General features: G+C 41.1%; 2 protein-coding genes across 2 annotated transcripts; one reads left to right on the top strand and one right to left on the bottom strand.

The window, feature by feature from the left end:
- Window positions 1-3,605: 3,605 nt before the first annotated feature.
- Window positions 3,606-10,854, top strand: LOC143638656 (rhox homeobox family member 1-like). The gene is made up of 3 exons (XM_077106495.1): window positions 3,606-4,042; window positions 6,845-6,890; window positions 10,738-10,854. The coding sequence occupies exons 1-3, from the start codon at window positions 3,606-3,608 to the stop codon at window positions 10,852-10,854; spliced, it is 600 nt and encodes a 199-aa protein (XP_076962610.1).
- Window positions 10,855-17,480: 6,626 nt separating this feature from the next.
- Rhoxf2b (Rhox homeobox family member 2B) lies at window positions 17,481-23,666 on the bottom strand. Its single transcript, XM_077106494.1, is given in 4 exon segments — window positions 17,481-17,909; window positions 22,419-22,464; window positions 22,944-23,223; window positions 23,492-23,666. Coding segments are annotated over 4 exon segments (930 nt in total).
- Between the last annotated feature and the right edge of the window lie 226 nt (window positions 23,667-23,892).

Here is a 23,892-nt window from a genome sequence, read left to right as displayed (position 1 = left end):
CTCCATGATTTGAGTATGAAGATTGCCACTTAATTGTTCCGTTGCTTATTTTAAAACTGATGTGTTGGGCTGGGATTGTGGTTCAGTGGTAGAGCGCTCGCCTAGCACCGGAAGAACCCGGGTTCGATCCTCAGCACCACATAAAAATAAAGGCATGGTGTTGTGTCCATCTACACCAAAAAAATAAATATTAAAAAAATAATAAAATAAAAAGTGATGTGTTTTTTCCCCTTCTTTTTCTTCCTCCTCTCCTTCTCCCCCTCCCTAGCGTCAGGGAAAGAAAGATTAACTTTCATCAAGTCCTGTGCTGAACTATTCATTTCCTTCAGCTGAATGACCACAAGAATGAAAGCTCTGTCAGGAAGATGTGCTAACTTGGGAACTGGTATCTGCAGGTCTGAGCAACCACTATTTCAAGGCCATCATCTATGCGTGAATCATGTCTTCAGACAGGCATACCCATAGCCAAGTTCCCAAATTCCTTTTCAAAACTTTTGCCACCCCCACCCCCGAAGAGGACAGTAGCTCTTGACATTCAAGTCTGCTATTCTCCTCATTTGCTAGCAAACCAGTAAAACTTCTTTTTTCTTTTTGTCAAAACCTTGTCCTCATTATTGTTGCACCAGTGACAAAAAACCAAGCTTTCTGCAACATGATCTTAAACTAGCAGATGAAGTCCAGTACTTCTTTTTATCCAAAGTTCTTCTACTTATTTAAAGAACTCCACCATTGAGCTGGGGTAGTAGAGCACATGCCTAGCGTGTGTGAGGCACTGGATTTGATTCTCAGCACCAAATATAAATAAAATAAAGCTACATTGACCACTAGTGTGTGTGTATATGTGTGGTGTGTGTGTGTGTGTGTGTGTGTGTGTGTGTGTGTATATATATATATATATATATATATATATATATATAAAATTTTAAAAACTCAATCATTGTGCTTTCTCAAAAAGAACCTTTTTGTAACCTCAAAAGGTCTGAGATACTCAGCAACTAGCTCTGAGTATCAGACAAGTCCTCTATTTTCCTGGACATCTGTAATCACATCTGCAAGATGAGATATGAGCACAAGAATATTCTTAGAGGAGTCATCCAAGCTGGAATGTAAGTCCAGGGTACTAGCAGTTTATTCTCCAAATAAGCTTCTCAACCTTATAATAGTTTCCTTCCTTGAAGCACAAAGGTTTCTTTGCCTGTTCTGTTGTTATTGTTATAATTCTTATTAATATCATTATTATTGGTACTGGTGTTGAACCCAGGGTGCCTGTACCACTGAGCTATATGCTCAGCCTTTTTTATTTTTTGTTTATTTTTATTTTTTTAATTTTGAGATGGGGGCTAGGACTGTAACTCAGTGGTAGAGTGCTTGCCTAGCACAGGTGAGGCACTGGGTTCGATCCTCAGCACCACATAAAAAGTAAATAAATAAAGTTATAAAAAATGTATTAAGGGGCTGAGGCTGTGATTCAGTGGTAGAGCACTTGCCTAGCATGTGTGAGGCCCTAGGTTCCATTCTCAGCACCACATATAAATAAATGAATAAAATAAGGGTCCATACATCTACAAAATATTTTTGAAAATATATATATTAAAAAAATAAAAATAAATTTTGAGACAGGTTCTTCCTAAATTGCTGAGGGGCTTGCTAAATTGGTTTTTTTTTTTTTTTTTTTATTTTTTAGTTATTGGCGGACACAACATCTTTGTTGGCATATGGTGCTGAGGATCGAACCTGGGCTGCACGCATGCCAGGCAAGCTCACTACCGCTTGAGCCACATCCCCAACCCTAGCTTGCTAAATTGTTGAAGCTGGCTTTGAACAATCCTCTTGCCTCAGCCTCCCAAGTTGCTGTAATTACAGGTGTGGGCCACTGTGCCCAGCTGAATTTTTCTTTTACAAGATGATATCTTACTAGGCTTGGGTTGTGGCTCAGTGGTAAAGTGCTTGCCTAGCATGCACTGGGTTCAATTCTCAGCACCACATATAAATAAATAAAATAAAGGTTCATCAACGTCTAAAAAAATATTTTTTTTAAAAAGATAGTATCTTACTGTATTGATCAGGCTGGTCTCAAACTCATGAACTCAAGTAACACTCCTGCGTCAGCCTCCCAAAGAGCTGATACAATAGGCATGTTCTGCCATGCTTGGCTTAAAGAAAAAAATTTTTTCATTTTTTAGTTGTAGATTGACCAAAATTCCTTTGTTTTATTCAGTTATTTTTACGTGGTGTTGAGGATAGAACACGGCCTCACATATGCTAGGCAAGAACCCTAACACTGAGCTATAACCACAGCTCTAATTTTTTGTTTTTTGTTTTTGGGAGTCCTAGGGATTGAACCCAAGGCACTTTGCTACTCTGCTGCATTCCCAGTGCATGTATATATATGTCAGTGTACCTTTATTTATTTACTTATTTACTTATTTTCAATGCTGAAGATCAAACCCAGCATCTCACACATGCCAGGCAAGTGCTCTACCACTGAGCCACAACCCAGCTGTCCCAGTGCTTTTTTATATTTTTACTTTGAAACAAGATCTTGCTAAACTGCTGAGGCTGCTTGAACTTGGGATCCTGCTGCCTAAGCCACCCAAGCCACAGGTATTGTGCTAAGTATTTTCTGAGTATTAACTAATATATCTTTGCCACAACATGATCCTGCATAAGCAATCCAGTGTAAGCAACACCAGGCAGCGGTACCAGAGATGGAACCCAGGGACACTTAAGCACCCAACCACATTCCTAGCACTTATTTTTTAATTTATATTTTGAGTCAGGGTCTCACTAAGTGGCTTAGGTCCTCACTGAGTTGCCAAGGCTGGCTTTGAACCCACCATCCTCCCGAGCTCCTCCGATTCCAGGCATGCAGCACCACACCTGGGTCAGCCTGATAATTCTTGAATGTGACCAGCACTACTCAAAGTTTTACACCTGGACTCTGTCATGGATTCGATACTGAAAATGGGCAGCATTTAGACTTCCTCAAGGGACTCCAAGGGTTTCCCACAGAGTGCACCTCTTGACCCAGAATGCTTTGCGAACCAGGCCCAAGATGCCGCTGCAGCATTTCTGGGAGCTTGGCTTTGCTTGCAGTTTCCCTGTGGGAACTCTGAGCAAGCCACCCGCTAGTGGGTCAGGTCAAGTGAATTCCTCTCTCGTGCCACATGGTGAATTACACATGGCACGGTGGTCCTGAGGTATTCTCCAGATGTTCACACAGGGGGACCTGTGGTTAGAATGAGCTCTCATCCTCTACAAAGTCCCTTCTGGAAGGCCATTTGTAGTTCATCTGTGGTTAGTCACCTAAGAGGCCAATCTGGCCCCATTCCGCACACGCCCCAGGTTGGCACAATTCTCCACACAGCCTTCCTTCGTGGTCCCGCCCCATTACTTTGCGCCTAACTAGCTCCGCCCATCACAACTGGCGGCAAACATACAGCCAATAGCAATCCTCCAAAGAGTAGCGCGTGCACGTTGAACGTGCCGTAAACCCGTGGCCAATGCAAATCTCTAGGACTAGCTCCACCCTGAGTCACTGCTCTATTCTATCGCTGGCCAAAGTGCGCTTGTAGAGGCCAGCTGGGACCTGTTGTATTGCAGCCATGGCAAACTGGTACCAGTACCGTGACCCCAACTATTATGGTCTGGGGGCTTATAATACAGAGATAGCAGCTGAAGCAGAGGAAAGCGTAGCAGCGGCAGCTGCAGAGGATGTGCCGACCCCCGCTGCAGGTGGCCACTTCCGTGAAGGAGCTATAGGCCTCATGGAAGACGTGATTCAAAAAGGTTACCTCAACCACGAGGGCGCTGTGAACCACCGAGGCATTGACTACCTTGAGGTCAATGGTGGCAAGCAGCAGCCCATGCAGCAGCAGCAGCCCCCGCAGGAACAATTGGCCGGGCAGTCTGCAAATGAGGCGGCTGCGGTTTCGCAGCCCGGGGGCACCCGCCCACGAATCCAGTATAAGTTCTCGAAGTGGCAGTTGCAGGAACTGGAAAGTGTTTTCCAAGTTACTCAATACCCTGACATGGCCACCAGGTAGGTGACTGGCTTGAGAGGGTCTAAAGTCTCCAGGGGTTCAGGTTCTTTTGGGGGTCACTTTTCTCTCTCTGGCCCCTATTCTGCCCTGCCCGCCTTGAGCAAAAGCCCTTGGGGTCTTCATCTGCCTTTCTGCTCTGTGCGGGTTACTTTGTGGGACTCAGGTCAATTTTTTCATGCAGTATTGTCATGAATTAAGTCTGGATGTAGGTTGGTGGCTGCTCCTTTTGGTTTTTGTTTTCAAATTGTGGTAAAATACAAAAACAAATTTAGCATCTAAACCACTTTTGAAGTTGGCCTTCAGCAGCCTTAAGTATTTGCACATTCTTGTGGGACAGAACTCCAGAAACATCCAAATGTGGACAAAATGAAACTCTGTACCGTTAAACACCTCCCCTCCCCAGCGCCCTGTAACTACCATTCTTTTTTATTCTATGAATTTGATTCCTCTGGGCACCTCATATAAGTGAAATCATGTAGCATTTGTCTCTTAGTGATTGCCTTATATCTTTTTGTGTAATGTCCTTAAGGTTTAATCATGTTGTAGCATGTGTTGGAATTTCCTTCCTTTTTAAGGCTGAGTAATATTCCATTATATGGATGTATTTCATTTGTTTGAGCATTTATGTGGAAGGCAAATGGGATGTTTTTTTCATGTGGCTCTTATGAATAGGGCTGTTGTGAACATAGGTGGACAAATATCCAACTCCAGGTTTTCATTTCTTTGGGGTGTATACCCAGAAATGGATTTGGTATATCCTATGAAAAGTCCATGTTTGATGTTTTTATGCTTTTATGATTGAATCATAATGATACATGATAGTTGTGTTAGTTTTGACATAATCATACACGCATGAAATTTAATTTGTTTAATTTCAGTCCAGGGTGCCTCCTTTTTACCTCCTTCCTCCCTCCCTCTATGTTAATTATAGATTTTGTAGTTATTTTTATTCTATAACACAGTGAGTTACAATTATGTCTTGCCCACTGAGCTGTTATTGTCACCTTAAATTTTGTGATGAGGTAAACCCATTTCTTTTTTTTTTGATTTCATGTTTTTAATTGATGTTTTCTAAATTACATAGTTACAGATGCTTATTTTTTTGCCATTATACATGTACTCCTTTTTTGCATTACAATTCTTAATACACATATATACCAAAATTTTTCATATCTCTGTTTGTATATAAGATTTGTTGGTACCAAATTCAAGTCTTCATACATGTATTTTGTACAATGATGACATCACTATCCTTGCTAATCACCTTTCCCTCCCTATCTAAAATTAATCTAATCTTCCCATGCTCTCCCTCCCTACCCCACTTTGAGTCACCCCCTTATATCAGAGAAAACATTCGGCATTTGCTTTTTGGGGATTGGCTAACTTCACTTAGCATTATCTTCTCCAACGCCATCCATTTACCTGCAAATGCCATGATTTGGGGTATTTTTTAGTGCTAAGTAATATTCCATGGTGTATAAATGCCAAATTTTTTTTATCCATTCATCCACTGAAGGGCATCTAGGTTGACTCCACAGTTTAGCTATTGTGAATTGTGCTGCTATAATTGTGCTGCTGTGTCCCTGTAGTATGCTGTTTTTAAGTCATTTGGGTATAGTCCGAGAAGAGGAATAGCTGGGTCAAATGGTGGTTCCATTCCCAGCTTTCCAAGGAATCTCCATAGTGCTTTCCATATTGGCTGCACCAATTTGCAGTCCCACTAGCAATGTATGAGTATGCCTTTTTCCCCACGTCCTTGCCAACATTTGTTGTTGTTTGTCTTTATAATAGCTGCCATTGTGACTGGAATGAGAGGATATCTTAGAGTAGTTTTGATTTGCATTTCTCTGATTGCTAGAGATGATGAGCATTTTTTCATATATTTGTTGATGGATTATGTATCCTCTTCTGAGAAGTGTCTGTTCAGGTCGTTGGCCCATTTATTGATTGGATTATTTGGTTTTTTTTAAATGTTTAGCTTGTTGAGTTCTTTATATACCTAGAGATTAGTGCTCTATCTTATGTGTGAGGGGTAAAAATTTGCTCCCAGGATGTAGGCTCTCTGTTCACCTTATGTTTTGTTTCCTTTGCTGAGAAAAAAAACTTTTTAGTTTGATTCCATCCCATTTATTGATTCTTGGTTTTAATTCTTGTGCTATAGGAGTCTTATTAAGGAAGTTGGGGCCTAATCCAGCATGACTAAGATTAAGGTCTACTTTTTCTTCTATTAGACGCAGAGTCTCTGGTTTAATTCCTAGATTTTTTTTTTTTTTTTTTTTTAGAGAGAGATTTATTTTTTAGTTTTCAGTGGACACAACATCTTTATTTTATTTTTATGTGGTGCTGAGATCGAACCCAGTGCCCCGCACATGCCAGGCAAGCACACTACCGCTTGAGCCACATCCCCAGCCCTAATTCCTAGATTCTTGGTCCATTTTGAGTTAACTTTTGTGCATGGTGAGAGATAGGGGTTCAATTTCATTTTATTGCCTATGGATTTCCAGTTTTCCCAGCTCCATTTGTTGAAGATGCTATCTTTTCTCCAGTGCATGTTTTTGGCACCTTTGTCTAATATAAGATAATTGTAACTTTATGGGTTAGTCTCTGTGTTCTCTATTCTGTACCATTGATCTGAGGTAAACCCATTTCTAATGTGAAAATTTTCCAGGGAGTTACAGAAAAGTATACTTAAGGAGTTGTGAAGGGAGATTATAATTTTAATTTAAGCACAGAATGCACATGCTATATTATATTTTATCCACAATACTGAATACTGAATGTCTGTTGTTTTGTCTCCACAGAAAGGGACTTGCAAGATGCATCAATGTGACTGACACTAAAGTGCAGGTTAGTAAATCTGAAAAAAGTAATTTGTGAGGGCAGTCATACTAAAACCTGCTTCAGTATGTGCAAAGCTCTGGCCTTGACATTTTTTTTTAATTTTTTAAATATTTTTATTAAAATATTTTTAATTTTTAAAATATTTCATTAGGGCTGGGGCTGGGGCTCAGCCGTAGCACACTTGCCTGGCATGTGTGAGGCACTGGGTTCGCTTCTCAGCACCATGTGTAAATAAATAAAATACCAACAACTAAAAAAATTTTAGAAATAAATAAAATATTTCACTATAAGTATATATAATAATGGGGTTCATTTTGATATAATCAAACATGCAGATATTTTAAGTTGGTGTTATTTTAATTGTCTTGCTGAAGTAGACTAACTAATATTGAACTTTGGAGTTTCAATGGATGGAAAATAGGATGATAAATGTGAGCTTGTGCTGGTGCGGTGGTGCACACCTGTAATCCCAGTGCCTTGGGAGGCTGAGGCAGGAAGATTGTGAGTTCAAAGCCAGCCTCTGCAACTTAGCGAGGCCCTATGCAACTCAACAAGACCCTGTCAGTAAATAAAATACAAAAAAGGGCTGGGGATGTTGCTCAGTGTTTAAGTGCCCCTGGTTTCAACCCTCAGTACCAAAACAAAAAAAGTGAATTTGTGGTTCTTTCCCATTACCAGAGGGAATATTATTTTCTCAAGGAAACAACAACAAAAAAAAACTACTTCTGCATTTCTGTGTACAAAATTATATATAAATAAAATATACATGTATAATTACATATATAGTAAGTATATATAGATACATATTCAAAATAAAGTTCATCTTCTACCTTGCCATCCGTTAGAAATCACTTTTGTGAGGAGTAAGGATGGGCCTAGGTTTGGATGTATTCAAATTTATGGAGAGAATTAAGAGAGGGAGGGGTAGGGATATAGCTCAGTTGGTAGAGTGCTTGTCTCACATGCACAAGGCCCTGGGTTAATCTCCAGTGCCACAAAAGGGGGGGGGGCGGAGAAAGAGAGGGGGAGAGGGAGAGGAGAGAATTAAGAGACTTGTACTAAATTATTTGAACCAAGTATAAGCCCTAAGTTTGCTGAATGAATGTATAAATGCTGTGATGAGAGTAATTCATTGAAAACACACACTCTATATTTAAGTAGCATAGATTAAGCTGAGACTGATGGGGGAAGCTACCTGAAAAGCACAAGTGCCTAGTTCTTTTACTTGTGTTAGTACATGTTGATAAAGTGACAGACAGGGGCAGCCCTCAATTTTAATTTTCTTGTATTCTGTGACATATCTACCTGAAAACATTACCCAAATGGTAATATTATGGTAGCAATAGGGAAAAGGTTTGCAAAAGTTAGGAAATTTGTCCAAAGAGTGACTCAACAAAAAAATACTGAGTTAATTCCACTTTAGCTAAGAAGGACAAAAATATTCAAGAACAAAATTTGCATAAGGTTAAAATAAACCTTGTAGCTTCCACAATAAGTGCATAAGTGGCCTTCAGTCAGTATTTTCTAAGATGTATTTTTCTATTTTGGTGGTAGTATTTTGAAGAGCTGGGTTGTGTGGAATATCTTTTCCCAAACATAGCCCTCATTTTAGTGTAAATTTCTACCTGTCCTGGTTTGAAATGCATACATAAGTCTTGAATCAATCTGTCTGTCTCTCTCTCTCTCTCTCTCTCTCTCTCTCTCTCTCTCTTTTGTACTGGGGATTGAACTCAGGGGCACTCCACCACTGAGCCACATCCCCAGCCCTATTTTGTATTTTATTTAGAGACAGGGTCTCACTGAGTTGCTTAGCACTTCACTTTTGCTGAGGCTGGCTCTGAACTCGCAATCTTCCTGCCTCAGCCTCCCAAGCTGCTGGGATTATAGGCGTGTACCACCGTGCCCTGCTATTTTTCTCTTTTTGTGATTCTATTTTAAACTTAGGTGTTGTGAAATAGGTTTGAGGGTGTGGCCCTCTTTTCAGGGTATCTGTATTAATTACAGATATTTTTCATTCCTTCAGGCAGTAATGACTCATATGTAGGCAGGTCATGTTGTCAAACAGTGACTACACAAGAACAAAAACAAAGTGATAAATGCAAAAAAGGAAACGTCAGGATGACCTTTGTTGCAGCGTGCATGTGTGAGTGCAGTGATGGAAACAGGCTGTGGACATGATGGTGGGTGCCCAGAAAAGTAGCTTCACAAAGCAAGCCACTGAGCACTGGTGTACTAATTAATGCCACATGCCAGGCTCCACAGTCAAGCCTGGCTCAGGTGGGAGAAGTTGGGAAGTGGTTGTGGGCATTTCTTAGGGTGGTAAGGCAAAGTCAGAAGAAAAGAAAATCTCAAGGTATGATGAGTTGCTTTTGCCTTCCCTGGATCACATGTCTCTCTGTGGAGTTCTAAAGGGAACTTGAGCTATGGAAGACAAATGAGGGAAAAGTCTAAATGTTATCCATTTCCAAATTCTGTACCATTAATTTCCCAGAAAAACTCAGTACATGGTTTCCCCTTCTCTTTTAGGAAACCAATCTTAGAATTACAGACCTAATATCAGCCCATGCCCCCAACACACTATGGGCTTTGGGTTTTATAGAGGTTTGGTCTGTGGTACTTCACAGAGGACATATTCCAATAAAGTGCCTGAGGAGTTCCCAGAGAGAAGGGGGAACTTGACTCAGGACCAGTGGGGGTTCTTGGCATTTGTGTTGGGAAAGAATTTCAGCACATGCCAAGGAAAGGCATAGACAGATTTATTTAGGAAACGTAGATACACTGAACATGGGCTTTTCAAACATGGAGCCATTCCCCTCCATCCTACTTTAAACAGGATCCACATGCTGTGGTGTCTTAATGTCCCCACACATAGGATGAAACTATTCCTAGTGAGGATAGCTGGACAAACCAATAGCTGTCAGGATGCAGAATGTGCTTTATCTGATTAAAAGGCATGCAATTAGAATCATGGACCTGGAGCAACTCACAAGCTAGACCTGCATCCAATCCATGCAAGAAACCAATAAAAATATTAAAATTGGGAGAATAACTGAGTGTTGTGGTGCAGGCCTGTAATCCCAGTGACTCAGGAGGATGGCAAGTTCCTAGACAGCCTCCGCAATTTAGCTAGTTCCTGTCTCAAAAATTTTAAAAAAGTGCCAGGAATGTATCTCCATTGAAAAACACCAATGGGTTCAATCCCCATTATCAAAAAATAAAATAGAGGAGAGAGAGCCAAAGTACTTGGCATCTTCTAGAGCAGGGTTAGACCTGGTGCACAGTAAGGGTGAGCTAGCCAGGCATGGTGGTGCATACCTGTAATCCCAGTGGCTTGGGAGGCTGAGACAGAAGGAGCGTGAGTTCAAAGCGTGCCTCAACAGTGGCTAAGCAACTCAGTGAAACCCTGTGTCTAAATAAAATACAAAATAGGACTGGTGGTGTAGTTCAGTGATTGAGTGCCCCTGAGTTCAATTCCCAGTACCCCCTCCCAACAAAAAGGGTGAACTAAAGGAGGGGGTGTAGGGCGTTAGAGATGGAACCCAGGACCTCAGGTACAGCAAGGCAAGTGCTCCCCTATTGAGCTAAAGCCCTAAGCTTAGAAGGTATTTAAACAATAACACAACAGCCTCTGGAGATGGGCATATAGCTCAGTGCAAGAGCATTTCCCTAGCATATGTGAGGCTTGGAGTTCCATTCCCTGCAGGAATAGTTTCTACTGTACAGTTTAAAATCTAAGTGACCTATAATGCTGAATGTTTTTTTTTGTTTTTGGTTTTTTTTTTTTTTTTTTGCATTATGACATTTACTATGCAATATACTAAACCAATCAATACCTTTTCCTCTCTTATTGCAGGTTTGGTTTAACAACAGGAGAGCCAAATATAGGAAACATCAGAGGAAATTAATGTTTGAAGATGCATCATCTAGTTCCCAGGACCACATGTTCCTGGCAAACTTGAAAAATAACTAGAATGCCATCTTTCAAGAACCAGAGTAAAGATGGGTTTACCTGTTGCAACTGATACATGGGCTACTGTTGATGCCCAAGACACTTATATTAGCAATAAAGCACTTATATTAGCACTTATATTAGCAGTAAAGAAGTGAGTTATCAATATATTTGTTTTCATGTGCATGCTGGGGTATTTAAAACGTGATGTGAATTTTTCCAGGAGGGACTGTAAGGTCAGGCAGCAGCGAATCAAAAGGAGGCAGATTTTAAAAGGCCGCTGATAGAGGCTTTATTGAGATTTCACTCCCAGGCAGTACCCTCAGACCAATTTATTGGGTCTAAGGAGAAGCGCAGGGGGCTTGACCAGACTGGAACTTTCACTGGGCTTAAGGCAGGAAAGCAGGGTTTGAGACAGGAAAAAGGGTTTTTAGAGTCCCTTGTCCTATTGGGGTTGGTTGGGGGAGCTGGCTAAGATCCAGGATTGGCTAGGAAACCCCGCTGATTGACATCTATCAGTGCCTGATTGGAGTTTTTTTCACACGTGCGGGTTGCTTGGTGCTTTGTTCCTGAGCCACCTCCATCGACCTGATAGGGATGTTTCAGCATAATAACAAGGAGTTTTTCTTTCATGAGGTGGCATGCCTGGGTCACCATCAGTAGGCCCTGCACTTCACCTTTTCCCAAGTTTCATGGGGGTCCACACTGACCCATACATTCATCTATGTTCCCTCTCCCATCATGCCATTGTCACCCCTACTCTGTTTAAATACCTTCTAAGCTTAGGGCTTTAGCTCAATAGGGGAGCACTTGCCTTGCTGTACCTGAGGTCCTGGGTTCCATCTCAGGAGGAGCAGAATCTCTACATGTGCAAGGAGGGGCAGGCCAAGTCTCTAGCAAGAGAACAGTGTGTCTTCATGGAGAGCCAAGTTCCAGCCATGCTGACGAGTTCACTGTGAATCCTGGTCTGAGAAATTCCCTAAAGGGCAACTCACAGGATTTATGGGAAGGTGGCAACTGAACATTCATGTTGTTAGCTCCAAACTGTTCACTGCCCTCCATTTTTTTAAAGTTTTTTTTTTTAATATTTATTTTTTAGGTGTAGATGGACACAACACAATGCCTTTATTTTTATGTGGTGCTGAGGATCGAAGCCCGGTCCCGCCCATGCTAGGCAAGCGCTCTACCGCTGAGCCACAATCCCAGCCCCTCACTGCCCTCCATTTTTGTGGTGCACGTGGCCACTAGCAGCTGTTGCCCAGAGGTCTTGCTGCTTCCAAAGAAACAAAAATCAATCTCATGGAGGCCAGATAGGAGGAGGAAGGAGGAGCAGAACCAGTAGGAAGGGAGAGGTCCCCAAGAGTCCAATGATATTCCAAATTTTCCTCAGCCAAATCATGCCTTAAAAAGGAAGTAGACAGAACTGGCAGAATATATAGTCAGTAGGGGCTCAATAAGGAGGTTTAAGTTAGCTGAAATGTTCCCATGGGAGAAACAGGATCAAATAAAACAGGCCTCATAAAGACCAAGGAAAACATTTTCCAACTCAGGAATTTCCCCACTTAAGGCCGTCAGGAAGGGCTGGGGTTGTAGCTCAGAGGTAGAGCACTTGCCTCACATGTGTGAGGTGCTGGGTTCGATCCTCAGTACCACATACAAATAAGTAAATAAAATAAAGATGCTGTGTTCATCTACAACTGAAAAAAAAATTTAAAAAGGCCTAGAAGAGGCCTTCTAGCCCAACTTCAGAGGGTACTCAAAATCTTAGTCATCAAATCTATCCTTTCCAGCTTTAACAGAAGTTTGCCTGGAGCAATGGGTCCCGCACCTCCAGGAGTGGAGGAAAAAAAGTTTCAAATGTGCATCTGCAGAGTCCTGGGTGAGAGGTCCAGGAGTCCAATGATCAGTCTGATTTTACCCAAGTCATGGCATCTGTTAAATTTTAAATTTTTGCGTTTGCTACAGATGGTAAGGAAGACTTAAGTCAAAGGCAAACATCAAGATAGACATAGGGGGACTGGGGATGTGGCTCAGCAGTAGCGTGCTTGCCTAGCATGTATGAGGCTCAGGGTTCAATCCTCAGCACCACATAAAAATAAAATAAAGAGGTTGGGGATGTGGCTCAAGTAAGGCACTGGGTTCGACAACAAAAGCCAAGGGATAAAAATATGAAAAAAAAATTAAAAGCCATCAACTTTTTTATTTCATTGAGTTTGAATAATGCCAGATAAACTTGAACTTCCAGATAAAGCACAGGACTGACAAATAAATTTGAAATTCAGATAAATAATGATTAATGTTTTTATAATTCCCTCACAAATATTGGTTGGGATAAGCTTATTCCAAAATGCATTTTTTCTGCAATACAAATTTAATGTGAGCTATGTATTTTTGTTTTATTTGCTTAATCTTGCAACAGTAAAATAAAGATATTGTCAGTTACTTAGAGAATTTTAAAATAATCTGTCCTTTTTCTTGGTAACCAATTGTGACTTTTCTTTAATCCAGGAGTAAGTCAGACCATACATGCACTTCAATTTGGACCATTGCCCCCACTGCAGGCACACACACTCAGCATCCAATTTTTATACATCTCAAAATTCTCTCTGCTGATGTTACCAAAAGTTCAGTCCTTGTCCCCAATGAGGATATGGTTTTGAGAAAAAGGAAAAATAAGTTTTACTGCTTTGCTCACAAAGGAGAAACACAGGGCACTGTGGTCACAGAAGCTGTGATTCTTTTGTGATTTTGGAATAAGCTTATCCTAACCTTTGTGGGTGGGTGGGGCATGACCCCAGGATTTTTAAAAAGGTGAATCAAATGCTACATTCTAGGTGGGCCCTGAGATTAGGGTGTGTGTTTGTAATTCACTTGTTAATTTGGAAACTGACCATTTCTCAGGTCTTCTGGGCCATCCCTGAAGTCTGAATTACTGTGTTCCTTTGGTGGGTGTGTGCTTAAGGGGCCTATGATGGGATAGAGGCTGGGGGGTGGGGGTGGGGAGAGGGAGAAGGGGAAAAAACCTGTTCATTTTGAAACAAGTCTCAGAGGCAGAGCCGTAACTATATTCAAAATGTTCCATGGACCACTGTTGCACTTCGTAGTTTTCCATCCACTGAGCCACACCGTGCTCCTTGGAAATTAATTCCCATTTAGTCATGCTGTGTTAAAGCTGAGCCCAATCTCTCCCCACACTGCAAGACCCACTGCAGCAATCTGTATAGCTGTTTTCCCACCCATATCACTCCATGGGACCCTGGCAGCTCACTGTTTCTGGACCTATGGGGAGGCTCTGCAGCAGCCTCTGCCCATCCCTGTCCCTGGGCTCCCCCTTCCTCCCTAAGCCTTTTTTTAAACATATAAACACAATACCTTTATTTTATTTATTTTTAATATTTTATTTTTTAGTTTTAGATAGATACACTCTTTATTTTTATGTGGTGCTGCCAATCCTGGTTTTATTAGCTTTGAGACGGTGAGCAAACACTTCCTCTTCTTTAAATGGGGATACCAGTACCTCATTATTAGGAAATCCTAATAGTGTATGACCACCAAATAAAATCATCCAAGAAAATCATTCAATTGCTTGCCACAGAGTAAAGGATGTAACAGATGCAAAATACTAATAAAAATATGGAGTGGGCTTGGGATGTGGCTTAGGGGTAAAGCAATTGCCTGGCATGTGTGAGGCCCTGGGTTCAATTAATTAAATAAAGGTCCATTGACAACTAAATATATATATATATATATATATATATATATATATATATATATATATATATTTTTTTTTTTTTTTTTAAATATGGAGGTGACAGTTTAAACAGAACTATCTCCACCAATATGCCGTAGCATATAGAAATTGTAACCTGTTCCCTACCCAGCAACTTGAACGAGTTCCATCATATACTACCTCAACAATAAGTGGTTCAAGTTCTCTTTCTTTCTTTTTTTTTTTTTTTAAAGAGAGAGAGAGGGAGAGAGAGAATTTTTTAATATTTTTTTAAAGTTTTTTTTGGCGGACACAACATCTTTGTTTGTATGTGGCGCTGAGGATCGAACCCGGGCCGCACGCATGCCAGGCGAGCGCACCACCGCTTGAGCCACATCCCCAGCCCTCAAGTTCTCTTTCAATTTATTTAATACATTTTTGAAGTGAAAGGGTATTCTGACTCTAATTCTACTGATTTTATTTGTTTAAGGTACAAGAGTTTTGCCTTAGAAGTTTAGAATTTAGTCTGCCAAAAGCCAGACAACTTGTCAGATTTGGTCCGAAGAGGAAACTTATGAGACAGGTGAAAAATAAAGCCAAGTTATTATAGTCAATCTCCTTTTCTAGGATATATAGGAAATTTTTTAGGTACTGTAAAAGTTTTATGATTTTGATCACCCCAGGGAGGGGAGAAGAGAGTATGATTTCTATTTTTATCCTCCTCTTGTTTCCTTTCTTTGTCCTTTTTGGAATTTCTTCAGAAGTGTTTTTTTTTAATAAATTTATTTTTTAGTTTTAGGTGGATACAATGTCTTTATTTTATTTTTATGTGGTGCTGAGAATCAAACCCAGTGCCTCACACATGCTAGGCAAGCACGCTGCCACTTAAGCCACATCTCCAACCCTGAAGTCTAGGTATTTCAATGATGATGACAGGAAGTAGTCAAATGGTACAAAAAGTATGAAGCAGAAATCATTTCCAGACTGAATATGTACTGACATTCAGGATTTCTATAAACAGTTATACAAAGCACAATATAATGGGAACAATAGCAAAACAACAACAATAAAAATAATCTCCTCTTTGCCAAAAACAAACAAACAATCCCATGAGTACATAGTGTATTCATGGACATTCCTCACTAACCCCTAGGATCTGAGGCCTCTGGTGTAGTAATGAATTCCTATCTGCAAAGGTTGTACATTATAAGCAATTGCTTTGCTGACACTTCATGCCCACAATCATAAAGGTAGGAGAGAAAATAGGAATGAAAAACACTGACAGGTAAGCAAAAAATACATGCACTCCCACCAGAACCTTCCTCCAGGTTGGAAACAAGCATTGTGAAATTGGCCTATGATTAATTCCCATGAAAGTAAATTCCAGAAGAACTGTGGCTCCTTATCTGCAGACATGGCAATCACTTTACACTATGGCCATGGTGTTCCCAATTAATTGCTTTTTAAATTTTAGTGGTATATTTTTCTTTCCTTTTGCTGTGGTAAAACATAATTAACATAAGTTTTGCTATTACAACCATTATAAAGTGCACAGTTCAGTGTCATGAATTCCAATGGCACTTTTAAAAAAATTTTTTTAATCTTTGATAGACCTGTATTTTATTTATTTGTATGTGGTGCTGAGACTCTAACCCAATGCCTCAAACACGCCAGGCAAGTATGCTACCACTGAGCCACAACCCCAGCCCTCCATTGGCACTTTGAATGGACAACTATCTTTATGAAGCCTGACACTGCTAGAGAGAACTTAATGATTTTCAAAAGTGGAATTGGGGGCTGGCGTTGTGGCTCAGCAGTAGAGCGCTTACCTACATGTGCAAGGCACTGGGTTTGAGCCACATAAAAATAAATAAATAAAATAAAGGTATTGTGTCCAACTACAACTAAAAAAATGGGATTGGTTTCCTTCATGATACTGTCATTTCGTGTTAGTTGTTTTCCACCATGGCAGTTTTACATAAAGATAGCATGAACGAAGCCAAGATGCTTCATTTAAATGAAAGGATTATTCCTGATCATTTATCAGGGACCATCTTCTTGCTTCCAACGGCACTGAACCAAGAGGTCCCCTTCCAGGGTTTAATTGGCTGGAACTAAGGTTCTTGAAAAGTTGTTGAAGGTGAGAGAAAGCATTTGAAGGTGTTGACAGTCAACTTCTGAGCTGGGGAAGGTGTAATATTGCTTCATGTCTTGGGGGTAAATGGATCAGGAAGGGACAAAAACCTCACCCTTACCTGGAAGGGGTATCCTTTGGTTTCCTTTGAAGAGGCAGGATCCTCATGCAAGCATGGATTCCACTCCCATGTCTCCTCCACAAAAAAGGCAGAGCAGGGAATAGAACTTGGCGGGTACCAGGTAAGTGCCTGGCTCTAAAGCCCTAATAGTAGCCCCCTAGACAGCTTCCCCTGGAGTCTGTTGGGCCTGCGCTCATCAGCACAAATGGATCTTGACTCTGCCTTGAAACACTATTCTTCCTTAGGGACCCCTGCCCCCTGTATCTTGCACATGCATGTGGTCCCCATGGGGTAGGATGGGGTGAGTATGTAATGGTGGAGGGGGATGGAAGAGGTTGTGTCTTTGTAAACCTGCCATGGGCACTTGGGAAGCTTGTGTGGTTGCACAGCCTGATGGTGACCCCAAGATCTAACTGCATGAATAGAGAGGCCTCTTCACCTTTGGTTTGAATGACACTTTCCATCCATAGCTTACTAATCCCAAGGGGCACACAAAACAAATATACATAGATTTCATATCTTTATTGAAATGCAAAAAAACAAGTGCTAAATGAGTCAATGACTAAAGTTTTATTTAACACATCTAACATTGCATTTGGTAAATTGCTCTTGATGGTGTTCTATGAAAAATTTGTATCTATTTGCAAAGCACTTTGGAAAATACAGGTCCCACAGACTACTCCTCAGTAAATGGGGACTACAAATGAATTGTTGGCAATGACAATAGAGACCAAGTTAAATGAAGCCAGGCCAAAAGGAGGCAAAGGCGGGAGAAACAAAGGTAGAGGAGGCAAGAACAGGTGAGGAAAGGGTGTCAGGGGTGGCAGGTGAATCAGAGGAGGCAGGCGAATCAGAGGAGGCAGGTACATCAGGGGCGGCACAGGCATCATGGGTGGCAGAGGCATCATGGGTGGCAGGGGAAACAGGGGCGACCAGAGCGGCAGTGGCTCCAGACGAACCCATGTCCCATCTGGCTTCAGAATGAACATGGTATTATAGGGGCCACTCGAGATTATGGTGACAGGGTGGCCTGGGCACATGAAGGGCACATTTCTGAATCTTGGTGCCCTATGTCGTCTCCTCCACCTGGCTCTCCTGTTCTTGAACCAAACCTTTGGTGAGAGAGAGAAAAAAAGGATTGATTGAGTATATCGAGCATTTAATGTCATCATAGTCAAAACAACACAACTCAACAGGTGACTCCATAAGTCCTTATTATTCTCAATTGCATCAGGAGAAGCTATTTCCTTATTGCTAAATATCTTAGGAAAGTTAATGCCATAACCCTCTTCTAGTGAGCTCCAACTATATGCCAAACTCTGGCTTGGCTTATTGCTTTGACTCTCTCCTCCTTCCTTTAATACTGTCTTCCTTTAATATTGTGCAGTTGTAGCTGATAAATTGGACTTGGTCCCTGTAGCTATTGCTATGTCTGCTCTATCTGTTCCATGATGGTTGACCATCCACTCTCTAGCTGCCACCAACCCCTACTCACTAGTCAGGTGTCACCGTGGTTACAGAGAAGCTGAGCTGCACTTAGTGAAAAGCGGGTACCTTTTAGAGTCATACCAAAAGGAATGGCCCCCACTTTGAAAAGCCTATATTCAGTGTGAAGAAATAATCAACAGGATTTTGGGGGGCGGGGTATTAGACATGGAACCCATGCACTGAGCTGCTTCCCTAGCCCCTTATAAAATATTTTTTGAGACAGGGTCTAAGTTGCTGAGTTTGGCCTCAAAATTGTAATCCTCCTACCTCAGCCTCCCAAGTTGCCAGGATTACAAACATTTGCCAATGCACCCACCTCAGTAAGAATTTTAAACAAAAGATCTTCAAGGGCATATATGAGGTAATTTATCCTGTGAAACTTCTTGAAAATTAAAAAGATGATATTGAGGGAAGCCTGGTCTTATGGCCCCATGGAGTGTATGGCTTGCCTTACTGGGACACGAGTGTAGTTGAGGCCCTGGACTCTGTTTTCATGTTCTAAACTTTAGGAGTAATGAATATTTAGACTAAGTCCAACTTCACCCTTTGCCCAGCCAAGAGTTCTTAGGGGAAAAGACACTGTCAATTATGCATGCTCTAACCCATCCTACCCTCCAGATTCTCCTGGGATCTGGTGATTCTGAGCTCCCTACATTCTCATGTTCTGAGACAACAGACATGGTTTCTCAGCATGGTTAGACACCTTCAGCCAACTAGCCCTACTACTCAAATAGGAGATTCTAATCCTATCCACATTTCTAAAGCAGGGAAATCCAAACAGGCATTTCTGAAGACAATCAATAATAATATAGGGATGGTATCAAAAAAGACTACCTGCTAACTATTTAAAGACCAAAAGTAAAACCTGTCAATTAAACTGCACTATCCCTTCAGTAACCTATTTAATGAGGTTTCCATTTTATTATCCTTTTGGAAGTTCCCAAACAACAAATCTATGAGACAAAGGATGTCTTCTTGCTGGGCATGGTACATGCCTGTAATCTCAGTGACTCAGGAGGCTGAGGCAGAACGACAGAAAGCTTGAGGCCAGCCTCAGCAACTTAGCAAGGCTTTGTCTCAAAATAAAAAATAAAAAGGACTGGTAATAGAGCTCTGAGTTTAAACTCCAGTATCAAAAAACAAAGAAACAAAAAACCCTCTTCTTCCTGTTCAATGCCTCATTTCCCCCTCCCATCTTCCTCTCTGGAGTTCCCTTTGAATATATAGATTGAAAAATCTATTAAAATAGTACTTGTTTGGGGAGATTCGAATGTACCAGTGGCTAAAGGTTCATAAACATAACCAGTGCCAAAAGTGAGCTAAATATGGTATGGACTGACATTTAGGTCCCTATTCCCAATATTGGTTTCATAAAAGAGCTCTTGCTATCTTTATAGAATGTGGGGGCCGGGGGTCTGTTAAAGCTTTTTGGAGATAGTCATGTCAAAATGGTTGACAACAGATGTGAGCCCAGCCTGTGGCATTAGGATGCCAGTGGTCAGGGGCCTGCTTTGTGGGGCTGCTTTTCTACACACTGATCTGCAACACCTTTCCATCACCACAGTACTCCTCAGGAGCAAAGTGCATGATATCATCCTGATATTTTTTTTTCTTTTTCTCTTTTCCCAATACTCCTTTGATACAACTTTCAGTTTTCTATGGCCTCCAAATAATCACCTTGGGATCCAATGACATACAAGTTAGTTATCACTGTCTAAGCAAATGAGAAAGTATTTCATATTACCACAGGTCAGAATCTATCCTGAACTGACAACCAGCCCCCACTATCATCGAATTCCACAAAACACATTTCTTCATAAGAGTACCACAAAAAGGAAGGGAAAAAAATATAGGTGTTAGAAACTGCTCAATAAAACAGCCACTAATGCATTTGGTAGTTTCAAAAAGTTGAATGTGTGCAGTTTCTCCAAGACATATGTCTGTTTCTAATAGTTGTCTAACACTTCTACCTTTCTTAGGTCAGTGGAAATTTGTCCAAAATCGTTTTTAGTTGTTTTTTAGACACATTTCTAAAGATTGTATATCTTCTTCTCATCTTCACCTTAACATACAATCTACTATGTTAGTAATGTTTTCAGGCTGATGCATCAAAATATTCCAGAAAATTTAAATGTAGGGCTGCCACTCTCTATTTGGCTTTACCAAGATTTAAAAACAACAGCAGGACCAATCAGTAAATGGGCAAATGAACTCAACATTTATTGAAAGAACTACAAATAGCCAACAAATATATGAAGAAATGTTCAACCTCCTTAGCAATCAGGAAAAGATGAATCAAAACTACACTGATATGTTCCCATCCAGGTGCAAAAAAAAATTTTTTTTTAAAAGCAACCACCCTCCACTGAAATTTCATCTCACTGTACTCAGAATGGCAATCGTCAAGAATACAAATAACAAATAATGCTGATGAGATGAGAATGTGGTGGAAAACTCAGACTCATATATTGTTGGTGGAGCTACAAATTAGCACAACCACAATGGAAATTAGTATGGAGATTCCTCAAAAGACTACAACAGAACTACCTAATGACCCAACTATCCCACTCTTTGGTATTTACCCAAAAGGGCTAAAATCAGCATACTATAGTGATTCTACAGACCAAGGTTTACAGCAGCACAGTGCACAATAGCCAAGTTATGGAACCAGCCTAGGTATCCGTCAGCAAATAAATGGATAAAGAAAATGTGGTATATATACACAATGGAGTTTTACTCAGCCATAAAAAAAAATGAAATTATGGCTTTGGTAGGAAAATGGATGGCACTGGAAAAGACTAAGTGAAATAAGCCAGACTCAGAAAGTCAAGGTCAAATATTTTCTCTCAAATGCAGAAGCTAGAGAGAGAGAGAAAACAAAAGGGATCTCACAAAACCAGAGGGAATTCAACAGAGATCCAGAGGGAGGGAGGAGGGAAGGACAAGGAGAAGTACTAAGGAACAAAATCGACCAAATTATGATATATCCATGTATACCACATGGAATCCCACTTAAAAAGTGTTGGAAGGGAGATAGTAGAGTAAAGGTAGAGGAAGGGAATCAGGGGAGGGAGGAGGGAAGGAAAAGGGGAGGTACTAGGGAATGATATTGATCAAATTGTTATGTGTATATATGAATGTCACAATAAATGCCCATTGTTATAAATAACTGTAATGTACCAGTAATAACCATTAAAAAAAAGGAGGAGGACCAGGCATTTGGACTTTATACTCTCCTAGTTCCTATCAGTCTCAGTTTATCTAAACACACATTAGTTACACATCTGTTGTGTTCTTGCTGTGAATTATTCCCTCACTCCAATGCCTAAATATTTATAAGTTCACTCCTTAAACAAAAATTTTATGCTTGGTTTTAAATAATTTAATATCATGGAGCTTCTTGGTACACTAACTTGAATAATTCTCATGTCAAAATTAACCTCAACATGACTCCATTCTGAAGTGCTACCTAAAGGAAACCAGTGTTAGAAGGAATTGAAATTTATTATATACATATGTATAATTTATATTTTATGTACTTATAATATATAAATATGCTTCTAATTTAGAATTCATTTATAATTTATACTAAGACATATATATGTAAGGAACAAAAAAAGTACTTCAGACTTTTTTTGTTCCTTTAGGAAGTCATGTACCCTCTGGAGATGGAAATTTCCTTATGCTGAGGGTTTCTCATTTCATTTTCCACCCAAAAAAATCCCCAAAGTTCAAACCTCATTTCCTAAACATAGGGAAGGCAACAAAATATATCAACGACATGACAATGTTCATGACAAATGAGTTCAAACTGAAGCAGGTTCTGCTTTTTTCTTTTCTCCCCCACCCCCACAGTGCTGGGGATCCCCAAGACTTCACACATTGGAGACAAGCACCCTACCAGGAAGCTACATTCCCATTTATTTATTTATTTATTGGTACCAAGGACTGAACCCAGGAGTGCTTTTTACCAGTGAGCCACATCTCCAGCCCTTTTAATTTTTTATTTAGAGACACAGTCTTGCTAAATAAGTTGCTCAGGCTGGCTTGGAACTTTCAATTCTCTCAGTCACTGGGATCACAGGCATGGGCCTCAGCAAAAGCCCAGATTGCTTTTTTCCACATTTACTGACCTGCACTCTGGCTTCAGTCACACCCATCTGTCTTGCAATCTCCTTTCTGAGGAGAAAACATTGCAAATATTAAATATCTGGCATTGTGGATGAAAAAATATGCAAAGTACATTTCATGTTTGTTTTTAAATGGTTGTGCCATCAAACCTCCCACAACCCTGTGTGTGCTACTCTGTAATATCTACCCTGAGGCTTGCTTTAGGGACAGTTTTCTCTCAGGTGCAAACTTTACCCGGTGGCCAAAACACCAATAATCATGAGAAATAATGTTCTAATGTATTTACAAATATAAAAATTAATGCCAAAAATCCACAATAAATAGCTTGATTCATTTAAATACTGTATGGAAATATTTACCTTCATTCCCAGTTGGCATAACGACATTCCCACCCTAGAACCAAATGCAGGAGAACAGGCTGGGCAGCAAGGAGGGGACTTTTATTTCAGGAAAGGAAGAGAAGGACCCAGGAGAAAGCCAAAGTATGTGCTCCCAGCAAATCGCACCCAGAAAGACAATCTGCTTACCTCACTGGGCCGTTGGGGTATTGATTGCGTTGGAAAATGCTCTCCAATTCCTGCAATTGCCCTGGGGTGAACCTGGTGTGCTCTTGGAGCTGCTGCAAGTCTGCAAGCAGTACACTCCCGTGGCCCTCATCCTCAGGGGTTCCCTCCTCGTGCTGCAGCTGGTGCTCCTCATCACCACCGTAGGCGCCACCACCCTCAAGGTTCCTGTCGTCAATTGGGCCCTGAGCACCGGCGCCAACATGGCCTTCTTCTCCTTCCTCTTCTTCTCTTTCCTCTTCTTCTCCTTCCTCTTCCTCCTCCTCCTCCTCCTCCTCTTCTCCTTCTTCCTCTTCTTCTTCATCTTCCTCTTCATCTTCTGCTCCTTCCTTCTCTTCTCCTTGTTCTGCTCCCTGCTCAGGCTCACTCTGTACACCTTCTTTTTTCTCTTCTTCCTCTACAGCAACGGTGGTCACCACTGGCTTTCCACCTGGAAAGGAAGAAGCACAAAGAGAAAAAGTGAAAGATCAAGGCTTTGGGGCACTAGGGTACTTGGGAAGGCGCCGTACAACACGAGGGCGGCGGGGGTTGGGGGACAGAATCCGACCACTCGCCTCTGCCAGGAAATGTTCGCTTTCTGGAGATCACTAAAGCACTCATCCCGTCCAGGAACGGACCAAGCTGTTCTTCCCCATTTTCCTCAGCTCCTAGGCTGAGCAAGCCGCCGGCATCATGAGGAGGCTCCATACTCTGGGTGCTATGGATGAAGCTGTGGGCTTCTGAAGATTCTAAACTAGTGCCCCCTGTGTTTGCCTGAGCAAAATGAGAGCCCTGACGTGAGGCTGCAAGGGTTCTCTTTTGGCGCCAAGATCTCGATACAATGTATCAGTTGCTGTGGGTTGAGTCTCCAAGGCGTACAAGGTACAGGGGCTTGGAGTTGCAATGAGCAGGGTGTACATGCAAGGAGGACAGG

The sequence above is a fragment of the Callospermophilus lateralis genome, chromosome X, assembly GCF_048772815.1.
Source record: "Callospermophilus lateralis isolate mCalLat2 chromosome X, mCalLat2.hap1, whole genome shotgun sequence".
NCBI classification, from domain to species: domain Eukaryota; kingdom Metazoa; phylum Chordata; class Mammalia; order Rodentia; family Sciuridae; genus Callospermophilus; species Callospermophilus lateralis.
Note: the sequence above shows the minus strand (reverse complement) of the source record. Positions and strands in the feature narration are given on the sequence as shown.

Coding starts and splice junctions, on each gene's coding strand:
- LOC143638656 (XM_077106495.1), top strand. CDS start 3,606: ATGGCAAACTGGTACCAGTACCGTGACCCCAACTATTATGGTCTGGGG. Junction 4,043..6,844: donor TACCCTGACATGGCCACCAG/GTAGGTGACTGG, acceptor TTGTCTCCACAG/AAAGGGACTTGCAAGATGCA. Junction 6,891..10,737: donor TGACTGACACTAAAGTGCAG/GTTAGTAAATCT, acceptor CTCTTATTGCAG/GTTTGGTTTAACAACAGGAG.